Consider the following 15,792-nt stretch of genomic DNA (forward strand, 5'->3'; position numbering starts at 1 on the left):
TATAAGCTCACAACGCGCCACGCTAGAGACGCGTCGGGAGCATATAGATCTGCTATTTTCGGGCCAGTGGAGGGCCATACGTTCGTCATACGTGCCGAAAAGATGCAGAAAATAGCCGATCTTAAACTCACAACGCATGTGAGCTTTTCATTCTTTTAATTCTACTTGAACCCTAATGGGTTCAAATAGATATTTTTTGTTGACTTCCGTTTTTATAAGAGAAAATTTAAGATTTCTTTTTTTCCCCCCGTTTGCTTTTGGATATGGGATTCCCCTCATTCCCAGGGAAATAAATAAATAAATAACATAAATAACCACAGATGTGGAAAATCTTCTTGTAAGATCTTTGCTATTTTCAGAGCACGTCATCACACAACGGAGGATAAATTAAGCATGTTCTATAATAAAAAGAGAGATGTAGTGTTGTGAGTTTTGTTGAGTGTGCGTTTTTTCAAGTATTCCATCATGTCAGTGTAGAAGAGGGTGGGGGGCATCTTTTTTTTGTTGCCATATCACCACTGGTCGCCGGGGGAAAACCTTGTATCTCCATAATATGGATTATTTTTAATTTTTTTTATCATAAATTGATGCCCTAACTTCATCAGCCGCCCCCCTCCCCCTTCTTTTTTTTTCAAATTGGCAAACAAAACATGGCGGCGAGGGGGGCTGCACCCCAAAAAAAGTAAGCAGCTTTCCAAAAAACAAGGCACTCCAAATCAATGAAAAAATACAAAAAAATAATAATAATAATTGTTGAAGCTCTATAAGAGCTGCTCTGAACAAAACGGGCGATGGGGGAGGTTGGGGGGGTTGCAGAGAACATGAACCAACCCCAAAATAGTAATAATAAATCATCGAAATAATGCCACCAGACCACCCAACCAAACGTAATAACAAAGCTCCTCGATGAGCAAAACGTCATCTCCCCAAAAAACTAAGACATAGTTTAAAGAGGAAAAAACTTTTTAGTTGCCAACCACAATAAAGTCTTTGCAGTCCCCACTGCTGTGCTGCCAAAAACATGGGAGGGTCTAGGGTGGGCACAACCCCATCATCATCACCAGTCCAGGGACATATTTATGAATGTCATTCCCTTCCCCCATTTCTTTTCATGGAATTCCGGCCACCCAGTTCTGATCATAGGCTCTCCTTACTGGAGTGTGTACTGGAGTCGGCACTGATGGCGTGCAGCGTGATGTCGCCGCTGCCCTCCGACGTCGCGGAATCCTTGGGCGACGTCATCGAAGAAGACGGAGACGACGACGAGGGCCGCATCCACGGGTGATCAAAGATCTGCTCCAGCGTGGGCCTGTCGGACGGCCGTAGACACAGGCACCACCGGATGAGCTGCTGGCACTCTGCGGAAAACATGAAAAAATAAACGATTAGATTTGTTTTTCGTCTTGATCGCAAAATGTCAAGAATGCCATTTAGATTAGCCTGTCATCCAGACACATGCTATAGGGTTCATTGTTCACTACCTGGTGTGTTATAGTTCTAAATGTACAGGATGTTACATGGTGTCTAGACAGATGCTATGGTTCATTGCTTAGCTGGTATCGTAGTTTCTTTGAGGCACTTGTAGTGCCTATTTGTTGTTTGTTGATTTTGAGTCCATGCTCACGACATTTATGATTATTGTTATCACTATCGCGATCTCACACAAGTCTCTCTGGATAAGAGCATCTCAGAATCAGAACCATCTTTATTGTCACATCACAGGTTTACAGGTGTGACGCAGTTGGGTGAACAGATCCATTGTTTTTTCAGGAAGAGAAAAGGGAAAAAGGAGGAGAGAGGAAAGAAAACTGAGAAACAATGTCGAGGATAGGGATGAGACGATATGAAAGTTTCGAATCACGATTGTGACAAAATAAATCACGTTCCCATATTCCTCCTGAAGTGCTCACCTTGGGAGATCTTCCTCCTGAAGAACATGCGTCCCACCGAGGAGCATCCCCGGAGGATCTCCTCGTCCTGCTCGAAGGGGATGTCTCCGCACGCCATGTCGTACAGGAGCACGCCCAGCGACCAGACGGTGGCCGAGCGCCCGTGGTACCTGTGGAAGCGGATCCACTCGGGAGGACTGTACACTCTGGTTCCTGCAGCAGTGGGTAGGGAGGGGGGAGGGAGAGAGAGAGACGAAAAAAGGCAAAACACTATGAGTGAATTGTGAACAACTACTTGTGCTCGATTTGAGTCCTGAAAAGTAACAGCTTTGGACATTATGAGATTTCCACTCGACAGAGACGAAAATGTGTAAGTTCTTTCGCAAAGTAAAGCCCTGCTTCATCATACAAGGCCGTCGCACCAAAGCAGATCTACAAGACCTCGCACCGCGAGGCGTTGTGTGCTTGTAGATCGGCCGTTTGCACTAGTTTAAATACATTTTTTAATGATAAATGCAAAACGAACTGTTTTGGACACACAACGTTTTCACCCGACAACGGCGATATACTTTGCAACAATGCGCTGGCTCTCAAGACGTGTGGGGTCTGTGTCCAAGTCTGTAACTGAGGACGGTGCACAAATGTCCATTTAGTTCCGATATGTACACTTGGGAGTGGCTGAGGTCTGAGGTCCCAAAGTAAATTATAATAATACAAATAAATAAAGGTATCAAATATGAGAGACCTTGAAAATAGAATCACTGTATAATAATGTGTAATATGACTATGTGTGTGTGTGTGTGGGAGACAACACTGCGACACTACAAGCAGCACAGTCTCCCTCTCCCAGTCAGCTGACCGGCCCACCGGCCGCTGTCGTCTGTCTAAAAAAAACACCCCCAACCTGCCCCGCCCCCTCGCGTCTGACCGGCGCGTGACGCCGACTGCGGACCCAAAATAAAGAAGTCACGAGAAGCCAGCAGGCAGCCAGTCAGTCAGTCAGCGGGGAGGAGAGGAGAGGAGGCGGAGTGAGAGAGCGAGGGAGAGGGAGACATACTGCGTCACCGTGGCTGCAATGGAGCTGCTAATTTTGGGGTCGTGAGGAGAGGAGGAGAGAGAGGCACACACACACACACCGCTCAGCCCGGTATAAATAGCTCCTTAACAAGTCGGTCGCCATAACAAAAGCACTACCAGCCCGCCATTATATCATTAAACGCGTTGAACCCCTCCCTCCCTCCCCCTGCTACCCTCCTCCCTCCCCAAGGGCACGAGGGTGGGGGTGGACTTGGATACCAAACAAAAACAGGAATGCGTCACGTGCGCTCGCCTGCTATACCGCCGTCTCAGGTTTCACAACAAGACACAAGCACCAAATCCCCCTCACAACATTTACAAAAACACACCCATATATGTCCATATAAGCCTCTTTTTTGCCTTCAGTTTTGAGAAGATCTCTTAGGAGAAGTGTGAATTCTAAACTAGGGCTTAAGCCCTATGATCCGTTTCAACGTCACAGCATTTGTTTGATGTCTCACAATTAAGAAAGTGTTTTTCTTTTAGAGGACAATACTATTCATTATAAGGATATTAGGCTCAAATCAAGCAGGTGACCCTGCTCCCGAAGTGGAGGGGACACACGTGTCACACACACACACACACACACACACACACACACACACACACACACACACGGGAAGTGCTGCGTCACAGCAGAGGACGCCCTGCCCAGAATATCAATACACTAGTAGACACAGACGCAGCATCCGTCATTCACAGCACAGCAGGGGCCCATTTTGGACCCCCTGGCCCTGCCCCCTGGTGGTCCCCGGACCACGGGTTGAGAAACGGTGAACTTACACAATCATAAACACATATTCAGTCACTGTCAGGCAGAAAACCTCATGCTATAGGTTTGATGTCCCCCCCCCCCTTTTTTTTTGCAAATGTATGCCCTACTAATTCACCATACAAGACGAGCAGATATACAAGCTCACAAATATATCATTGTTTGTCGGGTGGAAACCTTGTATGTCCAAAACAGTTTGTTTGTATTTATCATTTTTAAAATGATTTAAACTAGTGAAAACAGTGTAGATCTAGAGTGCTTGTAGATCTGCTGTTTTCACTACTTTTGTGCAATGGCCTTGAGTGATGAAGCAGGGCTTTACTTTGCGAGAGAACGTACACATTTGAAACCTTGGGAGATACGAGGTGTCTGCCCAACAACGACGATATATTATTAAAAAAAATAAAAACATAATAAAAATAAACATACCACCAGAGGCGTCAATTGGGTATGGCAAGCTACGGCAGCTGCCATACCTTGGTTACAGGGGGAAATAATAAAATGTACTTTTCATCGTGCCTGTTGCTAAGGTATGGCAACGTGACTGGTGACCAGTCATGTTGCCATACCTTAGCTTTTTCTTAACTGACGCCACTGCATACCACCCAAACATCAAAAAAATAAAATAAAATAAAATAAAAATCCTTACCGTCAAAGTCCGTGTACACGGTGTCCTTGAGGATGGCGCCCGAGCCGAAGTCGATGAGCTTGAGGTCGCCGGTGCGCAGGTCCACCAGCAGGTTCTCGTCCTTGATGTCGCGGTGCACCACGCCGCAGTGGTAGCAGTGGCGCACGGCCTCCAGCACCTGGCGGAAGAAGCCGCGCGCCGTGTCCTCGTCCAGCGCGCCCTTCTCCGTGATGTAGTCGAACAGGTCCTTGGCGGCGTCCGGCCGCTCCATGATGATCAGCCAGCCGTCGCCCGGCCGCTCGTACCAGTCGATGAGGCGGATGACGCCGCGGAAGAACGACGAGGTCTCCGGGGGAGAGGAGGAGTTGTTGCTGTTGTGGTTGTTATGGCCGGTGGTGGTGGTGCCGGTACAACCGCCGCCTGACACCTTCTTCAGCAGCACGATTTCCAGAGGGACCACCGCGCCGTTCTGCGAAGACAATGGGGCTTTTAATAAAAAATACATAGACTACAATCCAGATTTGCACACATTTTCCCTCCAAAATAGCAGATCTGACGCGCTACCGCTGTGAGCTTGTTGTAGCGACGAGTGGAAAACGTTCAAAACAACAACAATGGCACATGTTATAATGCTCATGCGTTGGGGGACGATCGCACGTTGTTGGAACAATAATAAGAAGTCCATTTCGGAGTGGCGACATGTCGGAATGGAGAGAGCCAGTTCAGATGATTATTATTATAGCTACATTACCACCGTTAAACATAGCTATATGTATATAAACAAGTTAAACATAGGCCCATTTAACTCCCATGTGGTTCTATTTGTAGCCTGCTAGCTCTGGGAGTTACATGTGTGTTAATATCTTACCAGCGTGCCCCAGTCGGTGACTCTTTCCTTGGAAACGTGTTTGATCGCAACCTGGAACCACAAAAACGAAACTTCGTTAGATTTAAAAACAAACAAACAAACATGAATATAATGCGTGGTTAAATATACGATGTTGTCGCTTTGTTGCTAAAAACGGATCAAGAACAAGCTTTAAAATGTAGGTCGGATGGACATGGCAGACTACTACGACACACACCGGGTCATGTGGTGGATCAAAACAAAGCCAAAGCCTCCTCGCTTACCGGCAGACCGTCTGAGATCCTGGTGCCGGCGTAGACCGTGCCGAAGCCCCCGCTCCCCAGCACAGAGCCCACATGGTACAGCTTCTCGAACGCTTCTTTCTCCGTTTTTCCTGCAAAAAAATAAAAGCACGTTTTTATTCCTTTAACTGTTGTGATCTGTGCTGCACGGCACGCTGGCTTCAGGCTTGGAGGGAAAGAACACGCACTCTTGTTTTCAAAATGGCCCCAGTCAGATTTCATTATAAGGTCATACCCCCGCCGACAACCTTTTGGCTTCAATGGCAAAAAGCGCAGAGAGATCGCTGGTGAATAGCTCGAGATATAACACCGCAGAAGGAGACAGTATACAGGCCTATAAAGGATCCGATGATCGAAGCAGTTCTGATTCGATTTTAACTGTAGGGATCCAATTATACAATCAGTTCTGCTTTGATTTCAACTATGAGGTTCCAATAATAAAATCAGTTCTGATTTGATTTTAACTACGGGGATCCAATGATCTAAGCAGTTCTGATTTGATTTTAATGGTAAATTGGTGAGTTGTTATTATTATAGTAGCCTATCAAAATCCTGATGCGGGGGGGATCCTTCTTTACCTTGCTGAAGCTGAATCTTCACCGACAGATCCATATTCGAGGTGCTGCAGATGTGAGAAAAGGATCCGAATTTGGAAAGCAACATTGTTTATATTCCTCCCCCCACAAAAAAATGTTATTCCTTATTCTTCTTTTCAGTCGGTCACGGTCAGAGTGGTCCGCCGATGAGGTCCCCTGCGGTGGCTGTCCGCATGAAGACGAGCTCAAACATCAAGGTTAGTCACCACCGATCAGCGCCTTCTGCTTTGCAGGCAGGAGAAATGAGTGAAGAAAAAAAGAAATTAAAAGATACAAAAGTTGTAGTCCAGTAATGGTGGTAAAAAAAACGTCCCGACGGAGAATCCGCTGCTTTCTTTCCCACAACAGAAGCAGGCATGTGCTGATTGCTCTATAATGTCCGAGGGATAAATAATGAGTAAATGGTTTGAAGCCAGTGTGAGCTGAGCTGTAGTAGTACTCGGTTACGTGTGTGTGCGTGCGTGTGTGAACCCAGTAATCTGTGCTCGCACTGAACTCCAGCCTACTCTTTAAAAGCCAATGTTACGTGTGTGTGAGAGACGCACACGGTGTTGCCAGATAAGTTGCTCAGAGAAATAAGCAACAGCCAGGGTCTCTGGAAACAAAAGCCCCAAAGGAACTTCTTTCTTCTCTTCACTTCTTTTGACATGAGCACTGCACTTTAAACTTTAAGGGCACGGTCACACCGCACTAATCTATCTGTGAGAGTGGATTATGCCAATGAATTTCAATGGGAATTGAGTGGTTTGCTGCCATTTGTGGATGGAACCCAAGGACCCACTCCCCTAGCAGCACAGCGATGCATTTGCGACCTCTGTAACAATGTACAAATTATAATTTCAGATGGGGATCCGTGGCATGAAACTCTTTGAGAACCATTGGTTTGTAAAACATTTTATTTGTATTTTTTATTTTGAAGCAAGACAAGCCCAAAGTCGCTTATAATCTAAATACCTGGCAACACTGGTCGCACAGGCGGGTGTGTAGATCCCTCCGCCTCCCCCTTTACATCGATTTACAATAAACACATCCCCCATTTCAGCTTCAAATACCACACACATTTAGACTTTTACATGGACTATGTGCGTGTGATTAAATCAAACGCTTTGAGTTGGAATGTGGCGGGAATGGTATTCAAAACACGGGGACTACTTTCCTGTAGTAGGCTACACAAGACGCCCAAGGATTTCGGCTGAGTAGCCCACTTGGCGGTGCTTCGTTTCATTAGCAAAATGGTCAATCCAATTTGCATTCTCTCTTGTCCAATTTAGACAGGCAGCCCCAGTGGTGGAAAAATTACTCAAATGTTTTACTTAATAAAATAATCAATACTGAAATGTAGAAATACTCCGTTACAAGTAAAAGTCCGGAATTCGAAATGTACTTGAGTAAAAGTACAAAAGTAATGGCATAAAAATGTAGCCTACTTAAACTACCAAAAGTTAAAGTAGGCTACTAATTATGCAGAATTTCCCGATTCAAGTTTTCAAATATATGGGCCTACAAATATTTTGAAAATAGCAGTTCTACAAGCGCACAATGCGTTGCATATATGTTTTGCATAATAATCAATAAAGTAACTCCAAAGTTCTCAAATAAATGTAGGCCTAGTGCAGTAAAAATACAATAGGCCTATTTGGATCCGAAATGTAGTGGAGTAGATGTAAAAGTATTGGAAATTGTAAATACTCAATTAAAATACAAATAGTACTTGCCTTATGTATTTAAGTAAACATACTTAGTTACACCACTGGCATTGTTTCTAGTTCAATTTAGACCCAGTACTTGGCTAACACAACCATGTGTGTTGGTGGTGGCCAAAGGCCAATATGGCAGAATTACAAATTTACAAATGTTTTCTTATTCAAATACACAAAGCTCTATTACAAGCCCTGAAAACTAAACTCCAAACAGCCCAAAATAAACTAATTAGGGTCCTGCTTAGCCTTCCCTATCAGACTCACCTCACCGCTACTCACCAATTAAGAGTGGGGTGGCTCAGAGTAGATGACAGAGTACAGCAGCTTGCAATGGGCCTGGTGTACAAGATACACTACACCACTATGATACCCAAGTACCTGTCAAAATACTTTATAAACATTAAGGATGTCCATAATTACAACACCAGAGGCAGCGCCACAGATCACTTTCAACCCAGAGTCAAAACCAACAAAGGGTCAAACTCTTTTTTCTGCTATACCACCAAAATGTGGAAAGCCTTACCGAAGGCCATAAAGGAGTGTGGATCACTTGCATCCTTTAAAATTGCCCTGAAAAGCCACTTACAGGCAGCAGCCGTTCGCAACTGGTAATAATGAACCTAGCCCCAACCCTACCCTCCCCTGCCCCTTCTTTGTATATACTGTTTGTTTAAGAATTACTGTCTTTGTTTTGTTTTTCTTTACATATCTACTGCATAGTACTGTGTTCTATCTGTCTGTCATTCAATGTTATATGAGATACTTAAATGGTTTCCAGTGGAAATAAGCTTAGTCTTTTCATGGATCTCCTTTTAGTAGACCTTGTACCAGTGAACTGTACCGTCATGAAACTGTACCTTTTCCTATGCAAACTTCTAATAAAGTCTTCAATCAATCAATATTACTGAAACAGGGTTCATTATCTCAAGATATATTTTATATTTTAAAACACAGGCAAATGTGTCTAAGGAAAAATTAAACAATTCTGTCTCATCACTTTGCATGAATATAACCACATTATTCCCTAAATACAAATATCATTTCTGTAGTGTTTATAATAGACAGTTGCTGTGACACACGGCTGCCCATAGAGGGGGCTGACAACACAGATGAAGGAGATGGCCAACAAATCAATTGCAAATCATTGAATGCATAATGGAACATGTGCATTTGTTCAAAGATTACACTGAGTTGCATCTGTGCAACTCCAAGCTAAATCACTTCAGCTCACTTGCCACATATGAAATCAGAAATCATTACAATTTATAATCCCTTCCAGGTCAACTGGAATTTGCCTGCATATTTATCCACTTAAACCCTATATAGACCTATACACAGTATACTACACAGTATAGAGGGTGCACTGCTGAGTGGCAAACATTATTTTCTGGGCTTGACAGCCCATACCAAACAGAAAAGTCCTGTCTGATTGCATTAACGTTAAACGACATTAAACTAACTTTGCCACTCACTTTGCCACTCAATTTGCCATTCACTTTATGCATGCATGCGCATACCCTCTATATATACTTTGTTGTCTGCATGGACTCTTGTCTTGAGTCCCCCAGAGTTCCATAGTAGACCCACTCCCTTTTACATGCTACACCAAATCTCTAAACCAAAAATATTGCGGCATGTTGTGAGCTTATAGATCGGATATTTTCGGTGAATGTTTGCCCCTCCATGCAGAATAGGGGTCTCAAACATTTTAGCTCAAGACAAGACCCAAAAGAGAAATTTGATATTTGCCCAGGACCAAAACTAGTGAAAACAGCAGACCTACAAGCTCACAACACATTGCTTCGCGCAGTGTTGTGAGCTTGTAGGTTGCCTATCTTCACCACTTCCTAAATATTTGTTTTCTAATTTATGGAATTTCTTCGATTTTTCTTTTATTCATTTAGGAAATTAGTTTTGGGGGGAATGTTTTATTTTTATTTTTATTAAAACACCAACATAGTGATGGCAAAAGGGTCAATAGATTTCAAAATTTACATCAGCGTTGCCAAAGGTCTGTAATCTTGCGCACAGACTCTGTAATACAACCCCCATGGGGCTTTCTTCCTCCTCCCTCTCTGGAGCGCCTTTACCTTTAACGGTGTCTGATGTTATGACTTCTGGAAACAGCAGGGGCGTCACAACTAGGGGGGGGGGGGGGGGGGAGTGGGACTGAGTTACTAGGGCCCAAGGTGGAGGAGCCCTAGTAACTTTAGCTATTGAAAAATAGCAGATTATAAAAAAAAATAGCAGATTATACAAGCTCACAGTGCGCACCGAGTGCCCCGCTGCGAGCTTGTAGATCTGCTATTCTTGAAAAGTCATGAAAATGAGTGCAAATCTTTGAATATATGTATTTTTTAAGCAAACATTTGTAACTCAGATTTTGCTTCTGGGGGGTCCCTAGAACTAAATATTTTGAGATAGGGGTCCTTGGCCAAATACATATCATCTTGGGGCCGGGGGTCCTTGACATGAAAAAGTTTGAGCACCACTGACATGGAAACATAGGTTTCTTGCACACATTTTCACGATTTTTCAAAAATAGCAGATCTACAAGCTCGCAGTGTGGCACTCGGTGCCGCGCTGTGAGCTTGTATATCTGCTATTTTTCAATAGTTAACATTCATGGGGGGCCCGCAGTGAATCCTTGTACCCAGGGCCCAGAATTTGGTGTGACGTCCCTGGGAAACAGACAGGGGTTTTCTTTTGCCAGTGATCCGCTGTATATTATGTACATGCTCTCCCATCCCCCTGTCATTCTCTTCTCTTGTCTCTGTTTCTATAAGCACCTATACCACCATTAGTGGCTCCTGGGGGAGGGAGGGGGGGTTGAATCAAAGAGAAGTCAAGGTCTTTGCTTTCTTGGGATCATGTTTTATTCATCATTAGAAACTGGGTGTGGGGTGTGGGTGGGCTCAGGACTTTCGGGTGGGGGTGTTCGCTGCTTGTGTTAATGAATGGCAAGCCATTTTGTTCCTTTAAACCAGAATCAGAAGGAGTGGGATAATTACCAAGGAGTCTCTCCCCCCATGAGCGCATCCTCGCTGGACTTAATGATTTGCTGTTTCAATTAAACGCTGTGATAGTTTTAGAAAGCAAGCGGTTCTCAAAGTGGGGACCGGGGACCCCGCCCCTAGGGGTCCTTGATGGTTTTCCACGGGGTCCCCAGCAAAATTAGTTTAACCACCTTAAACCTATATCAGCTATTTGAAAATAGAAGACGTTCTTGAAATACCTTTTTCATGATTGCTTCAGCCCCTCTACCACAACATATGTTCTGACAGTCTGGGGTCTGCGGCTATGTACATGAATTCATTTGGGGGTCCTTGACATGAAAATGTTTGAGAATCATTGTTGTAAAAAACACACAAGGTCTGGGTGGTGTTTCCCTCCTTTTTAGGTGCCTTGAAGAGAAACCTTGAACCACAATCCAAATGATTCAGAAACCTTGCTAGGCCCGACCCCTGCTTTTGTACTTCACCTTGACTGAGTGATTAGCATGTTTGCATTTGACATTGCTTACCTATCTAAGTTGATATAATAATTGGAATTGCCAAGGGCACGCAGTGCTATTAGAGGGAGATCAGAGACAAACTTCCATCCCCTAATCTCCATAACAAGCCATTAAACTAATGTCAGTGTTGATAAGGCGGTTGTAAAAAAAAGGTGCTACCACTTTGATCCTACTCCTAATATGTTATTCAAGGCTAGGTTTGTGAGATAGATTTCCTTTTTTTCCCACAGCACACTCGAGTCATGTCAAGTCAAGTCAATTGTATATTTGTACAGCATGTTTCATAGAAAGCAAACTCAATCTTCATGTTGAGATAACAACACACGGTTGTTAACAACAAAAGATAACGCAGACCGGTGTACAAACCCGCCCCCCACCCACCACCAAACACACACCAAATAAAGTATTTATAAATCCCTGTCCTCCATCCACGTGTTCACAAGATACAGCAATTATGATGGCCCACTGCACACCCCCACAACAACTCCCACATATATCCCCACTTAAGGGCCATTTATAGTTACGTATGGTTGATTTTGTGTACGTTTTGGGTGAGGAACTACGTACGGTAATCGCGTCGCCATGCATAGTAGACATGCACGTTAATTATGTTCCGACCCGCTCTCCGCTCCAATTCTGCTCCCGTTTTGGCCGTGCGCCACATGGAGGTGGTTCTCACACTTAGCATTTAGCCAAAATATGTAGAACCACAGATTTTTGACCCGCCGTGATGTTTGGTATAAATAGTCTACGTGGTAACAGTCTGGAGTCTGGACTGGTTCTGTTCTGCTGTCTGTCAGCACTCAGCAACGTTATCGCGTTAAATGCAACTCCGCGAGGGTACAAATTTAACCACATGGATGCGGACCCGGAGTAATTATAACAAAACACACGTAGACACCCGCTCATATATTGAACATAATTCCCAAGTAATAAATGAGCCGCATCATCATCTCTTCTTGTGACTTGTGTGCCTCGCTGTCTGTGCTGATGACTGTTGTTGCGGTGTGTGTGTGTGTGTGTGTGTGTGTGAGTGAGTGAGTGTGAGAGAGAGAGAGAGAGAGAGAGAGAGAGAGAGAGAGAGAGAGAGAGAGAGAGAGAGTGATGAGTCGAGGCGTCCTCTTCAAGTGGTTGTGCGACCTTTTCCGTTTCTTGATAAAATATATTTATTATTGGGACACACAGTTTGAGAACCGCTGTTAGAGCAGAGTTAATTTCATCACTACTGCGCCTATGTTTTATACCGGTGGCCGTGGGTACTTCTTCTACGGATACATCTTGTACGTTCAGTCCGTCCAGTTGGGAGCTGTCCGTAAGGGTCCGTATACGGAGATAAATCATCCGGAGTACGGAGGCTTGGGAGACAGACCGGACAAACCGGACGAAATTTATCTCACCCTCTGTTGCTTATGTATTCCTGCGGACTGCGGTTCTTATGTACTACTATGCATGGTACTTTAGGGGCCTTTTCCACCGGCAAAGAACCGGTTCCAGAACCAGTGCCGGTTCTACTTTCTTGGAACCTTGGTTCGTTCTTGCGAACCGGCTTGCGTTTCCACCAGATTGAACCATGATTGAACCAGACCAGAGGAACCAAGGATTTTGTGGTTCCCGTTTGGAACCAACTTTTACGGTTCGGAATTAACCAACTCCAGTTCTCAGTGGAAAAGCTCGACTATGGTTCATCCCATAGGCGGGAGAAAGAATCAGAACCGGTTCATTGCCGGTGGAAAAGGCCCTGAAGAGGGTTCCTTGGAAGGGGTTCCAGGGTCCCCAGCAAAATTAGTTAATATCACATCAAAATCCATTCAAAAATATAGTTTCAATATTTATAGTGGTGTAGTTGTAGCGCTGTTGCCTCACAGCTCCCGCCATGGGTGTTGGGGCGTGTTCTCTTCTCCGTGTCATCAGTGCCCATACCCTAGGTGGGGTTGGTGAAAAGGCCTTTCTGTGTGAGTTTGCATGGTCTCCCCGTGTCTCCTAGGGTAGGTACCCTCACAACAAACATGCAGTAATCCTGGTCTCTATACTGCCTCGCCAGGGCACCTATTGGAGGGGAAAGGAACTGGTTGGAATAACGTGTTCCTTCTACGCGCTACGTCCTATACCGGGGAAACTCCCCCATGTCAGGTGATAAGAAGCGGCCTGCTCACTCCTCATGCATTGAAGGAAGCATGAGCTCGGTTCGGGGCTCTCCTCAGGTTGGCAGAGGGAGACTAGTGCCCATGGATTACAGCTGACCCTACGTTTTAACAGCGGGCAACAGCCTGTGACGCTGGTCGATAAAAATCCCCTAGTGGGTGTTCCTGCTGTCATTAACGTACGTTTGCCATTGGGTAAACAAAGCAACACATGAATTTGATTGGCTATCGCCGACGATGTCGTCCAAAAGATAAAAAATTGTCATGTTTTTGGGCGACGTTCCACCGCCCACTTTTCGACCATTGTGTCATCACCTAGTATCGGCAGTATAAATAACACTTCTGGGAAAATACTCCAGGTTGTCACACATGGTCGCCGGCTGTTAAAATGCACCTTTAGGCAATTGGCACTGGGTGAAAAAATGGTTTGCAAATTTGTGGGATTAAAAAAATGAGTAAAGTGGTTTCTGCGATGTTGTATGTTTTGTAATGATAATCAAAAGACATCACATAAGGCCATTAAGTGCATGTGATGAGGGCTGTTTCACTACTGGAGCATTAATCACTGATAGTAATAATGTTGGCTCATCCTTTATGACTTCCTCTCCTCATTCACAGAGAACAGCCTGTGCTGACGCTGGGCCTTCCAGGCCTGATACTGTGTCCTGTTCTTGCTAATGTTGTTTTCATGTGATTTCTTCTTCTCTCCGGTCCATATAATGATTAACAATCCATGCATTACTCTCTGAACAAATATGCTTCCTGTTGTCAAGTGGAAAGAAAAACTTTGTGTCAGTGGAAATACATCGTCGTTGACGGGTGGAAACCTTGTATGTGCAAAACTGCTTGTTTTGTATTTATAGTTTTGGAAATTACATAAGATATAGTGAAAATAGCCGATCTACAAGCACACAATGACGGCGAGGCGTTGTGTGCTTGTAGATCTGCTATTTTCACTACTATTTTGACACAGTCTTGTATAATGAAGCAGGGCTTTCCTTTTTACGAAAAAACATACACATTTGAAACTTGGAGATACAAGGTTTCTGCCCGACAGTGACGACATACTGTAGTGCTTCATGTGCAGTTAAAGTGGCACATACCTGTATGTAACTTTCCTCTTCTAACCTGCATTTGAACCTGGTTTCCTGCTCAAGTACTGAAATGTTTACCATTGAGCTAATAGAGCCTGCCTTCTTGCATCTTGACCATCAGGTCAAAATTCGTGTCAGCTCCTGTGTCTATAGGTGAGAAATGACCTTCGACACAATGTACATTTCTCAGCAGAAGAGCAGAGAGACAAAAATTAAAACCACCGAATTGTATTGTAGGCTTATTGACATAATCTACATATAGATTGGACAAAAGTCTGTCCGTCTGCGTGTCCATCCATCCGTCTGTGAGCAGCTAATCTCCGGCACCTTTGGACCGCTTGATGTGAAACTGTGCACACACACTCCCTGGAGGTCAAAGAAGAACCTCTGCCCCAAATAGTTAACATCGGCCTGTTATAGCGCATGTGTTTACCTTCCTTATTCTAAGTCGCCCTGGCTAAGAGCGTCTGCTAAATGTCTAAATTGTAAATCTACACCCATTCACAGACTATGCACAATGCCGACTTCGGCTAAATTCAACAAACTTCACTTTTCATTGTGCAATTGCTCTCTTGTGTGTTTCTTGCTCTCTCTTACGCCACATGCACACGTATGCGTTTCGTGAAAGATGGGGGTAGGCCAGGGTTTATTTTGGGTCATGCTGCTCTCCCCACAACTTGCTTTTTTGGAAGCTTTTGCAGCCTGAAATAATGTTACGTAATGCAACCAGTGTTGGTTACACAGTCTTACATAACTCCCAAAAAATGTGTTAATACAGAATCACAATCTTTTTAACCACTTTATCCATTTATGTTGGCTATTCAAAAATAGTAGATGCTCACAGTGTGGCACGAAGTGATACACTATGAGCTTGTACATCGGCTATGTTTGCTTTTTTTTTTTTGCCTTTTTTTTGCCTTTTTTTAACACAGAACCCTAGCTGGCACAAACATCTTCAAATATATTTACATTTGAAGGGCCTTGACATGGAAAAGTTTTAGAACTACTGGGTTAAAGGCAAAGTTTAGAGGCTTTTTCCTTGCTGACGCACCAGTGTTTACTCGTAACAAGCTGTTCTTGAACAGTGTGTGTTGCCCATAAACACGGCAAGGAGGGACAGAAACGCCTGCAGGCTGCGAGCCCAGGACCTTATAAAGTAGGAAAAAAACAAGAAAAGTGAAATCTCGTTTGATCATTGTGTTCAGGGGGCGGGCAGACAGGGGCGTCACATA

The 15,792-nt window shown here is 44.2% G+C and overlaps 1 protein-coding gene across 1 annotated transcript; it reads right to left on the bottom strand.

The window, feature by feature from the left end:
• Positions 1 to 627: 627 nt before the first annotated feature.
• LOC308293883 (serine/threonine-protein kinase pim-3-like) lies at positions 628 to 6,551 on the bottom strand. The gene is made up of 6 exons (XM_080736532.1): positions 6,094 to 6,551; positions 5,498 to 5,607; positions 5,235 to 5,285; positions 4,388 to 4,835; positions 1,911 to 2,102; positions 628 to 1,358 (listed from the first exon to the last, which is right to left on the bottom strand). The coding sequence occupies exons 1-6, from the start codon at positions 6,176 to 6,178 to the stop codon at positions 1,138 to 1,140; spliced, it is 1,107 nt and encodes a 368-aa protein (XP_080592658.1). The 5' UTR covers positions 6,179 to 6,551; the 3' UTR covers positions 628 to 1,137.
• Positions 6,552 to 15,792: the final 9,241 nt, after the last annotated feature.

Source organism: Nannobrachium achirus (assembly GCF_963921795.1).
Source record: "Nannobrachium achirus genome assembly, chromosome: 11".
In the NCBI taxonomy this organism is placed as follows: domain Eukaryota; kingdom Metazoa; phylum Chordata; class Actinopteri; order Myctophiformes; family Myctophidae; genus Nannobrachium; species Nannobrachium achirus.

Coding starts and splice junctions, on each gene's coding strand:
- LOC308293883 (XM_080736532.1), bottom strand. CDS start 6,178: ATGTTGCTTTCCAAATTCGGATCCTTTTCTCACATCTGCAGCACCTCG. Junction 2,103..4,387: donor CGTGTACACGGACTTTGACG/GTAAGGATTTTT, acceptor CCACTGCTGCAG/GAACCAGAGTGTACAGTCCT. Junction 1,359..1,910: donor CAGGAGGAAGATCTCCCAAG/GTGAGCACTTCA, acceptor TGTTTTCCGCAG/AGTGCCAGCAGCTCATCCGG.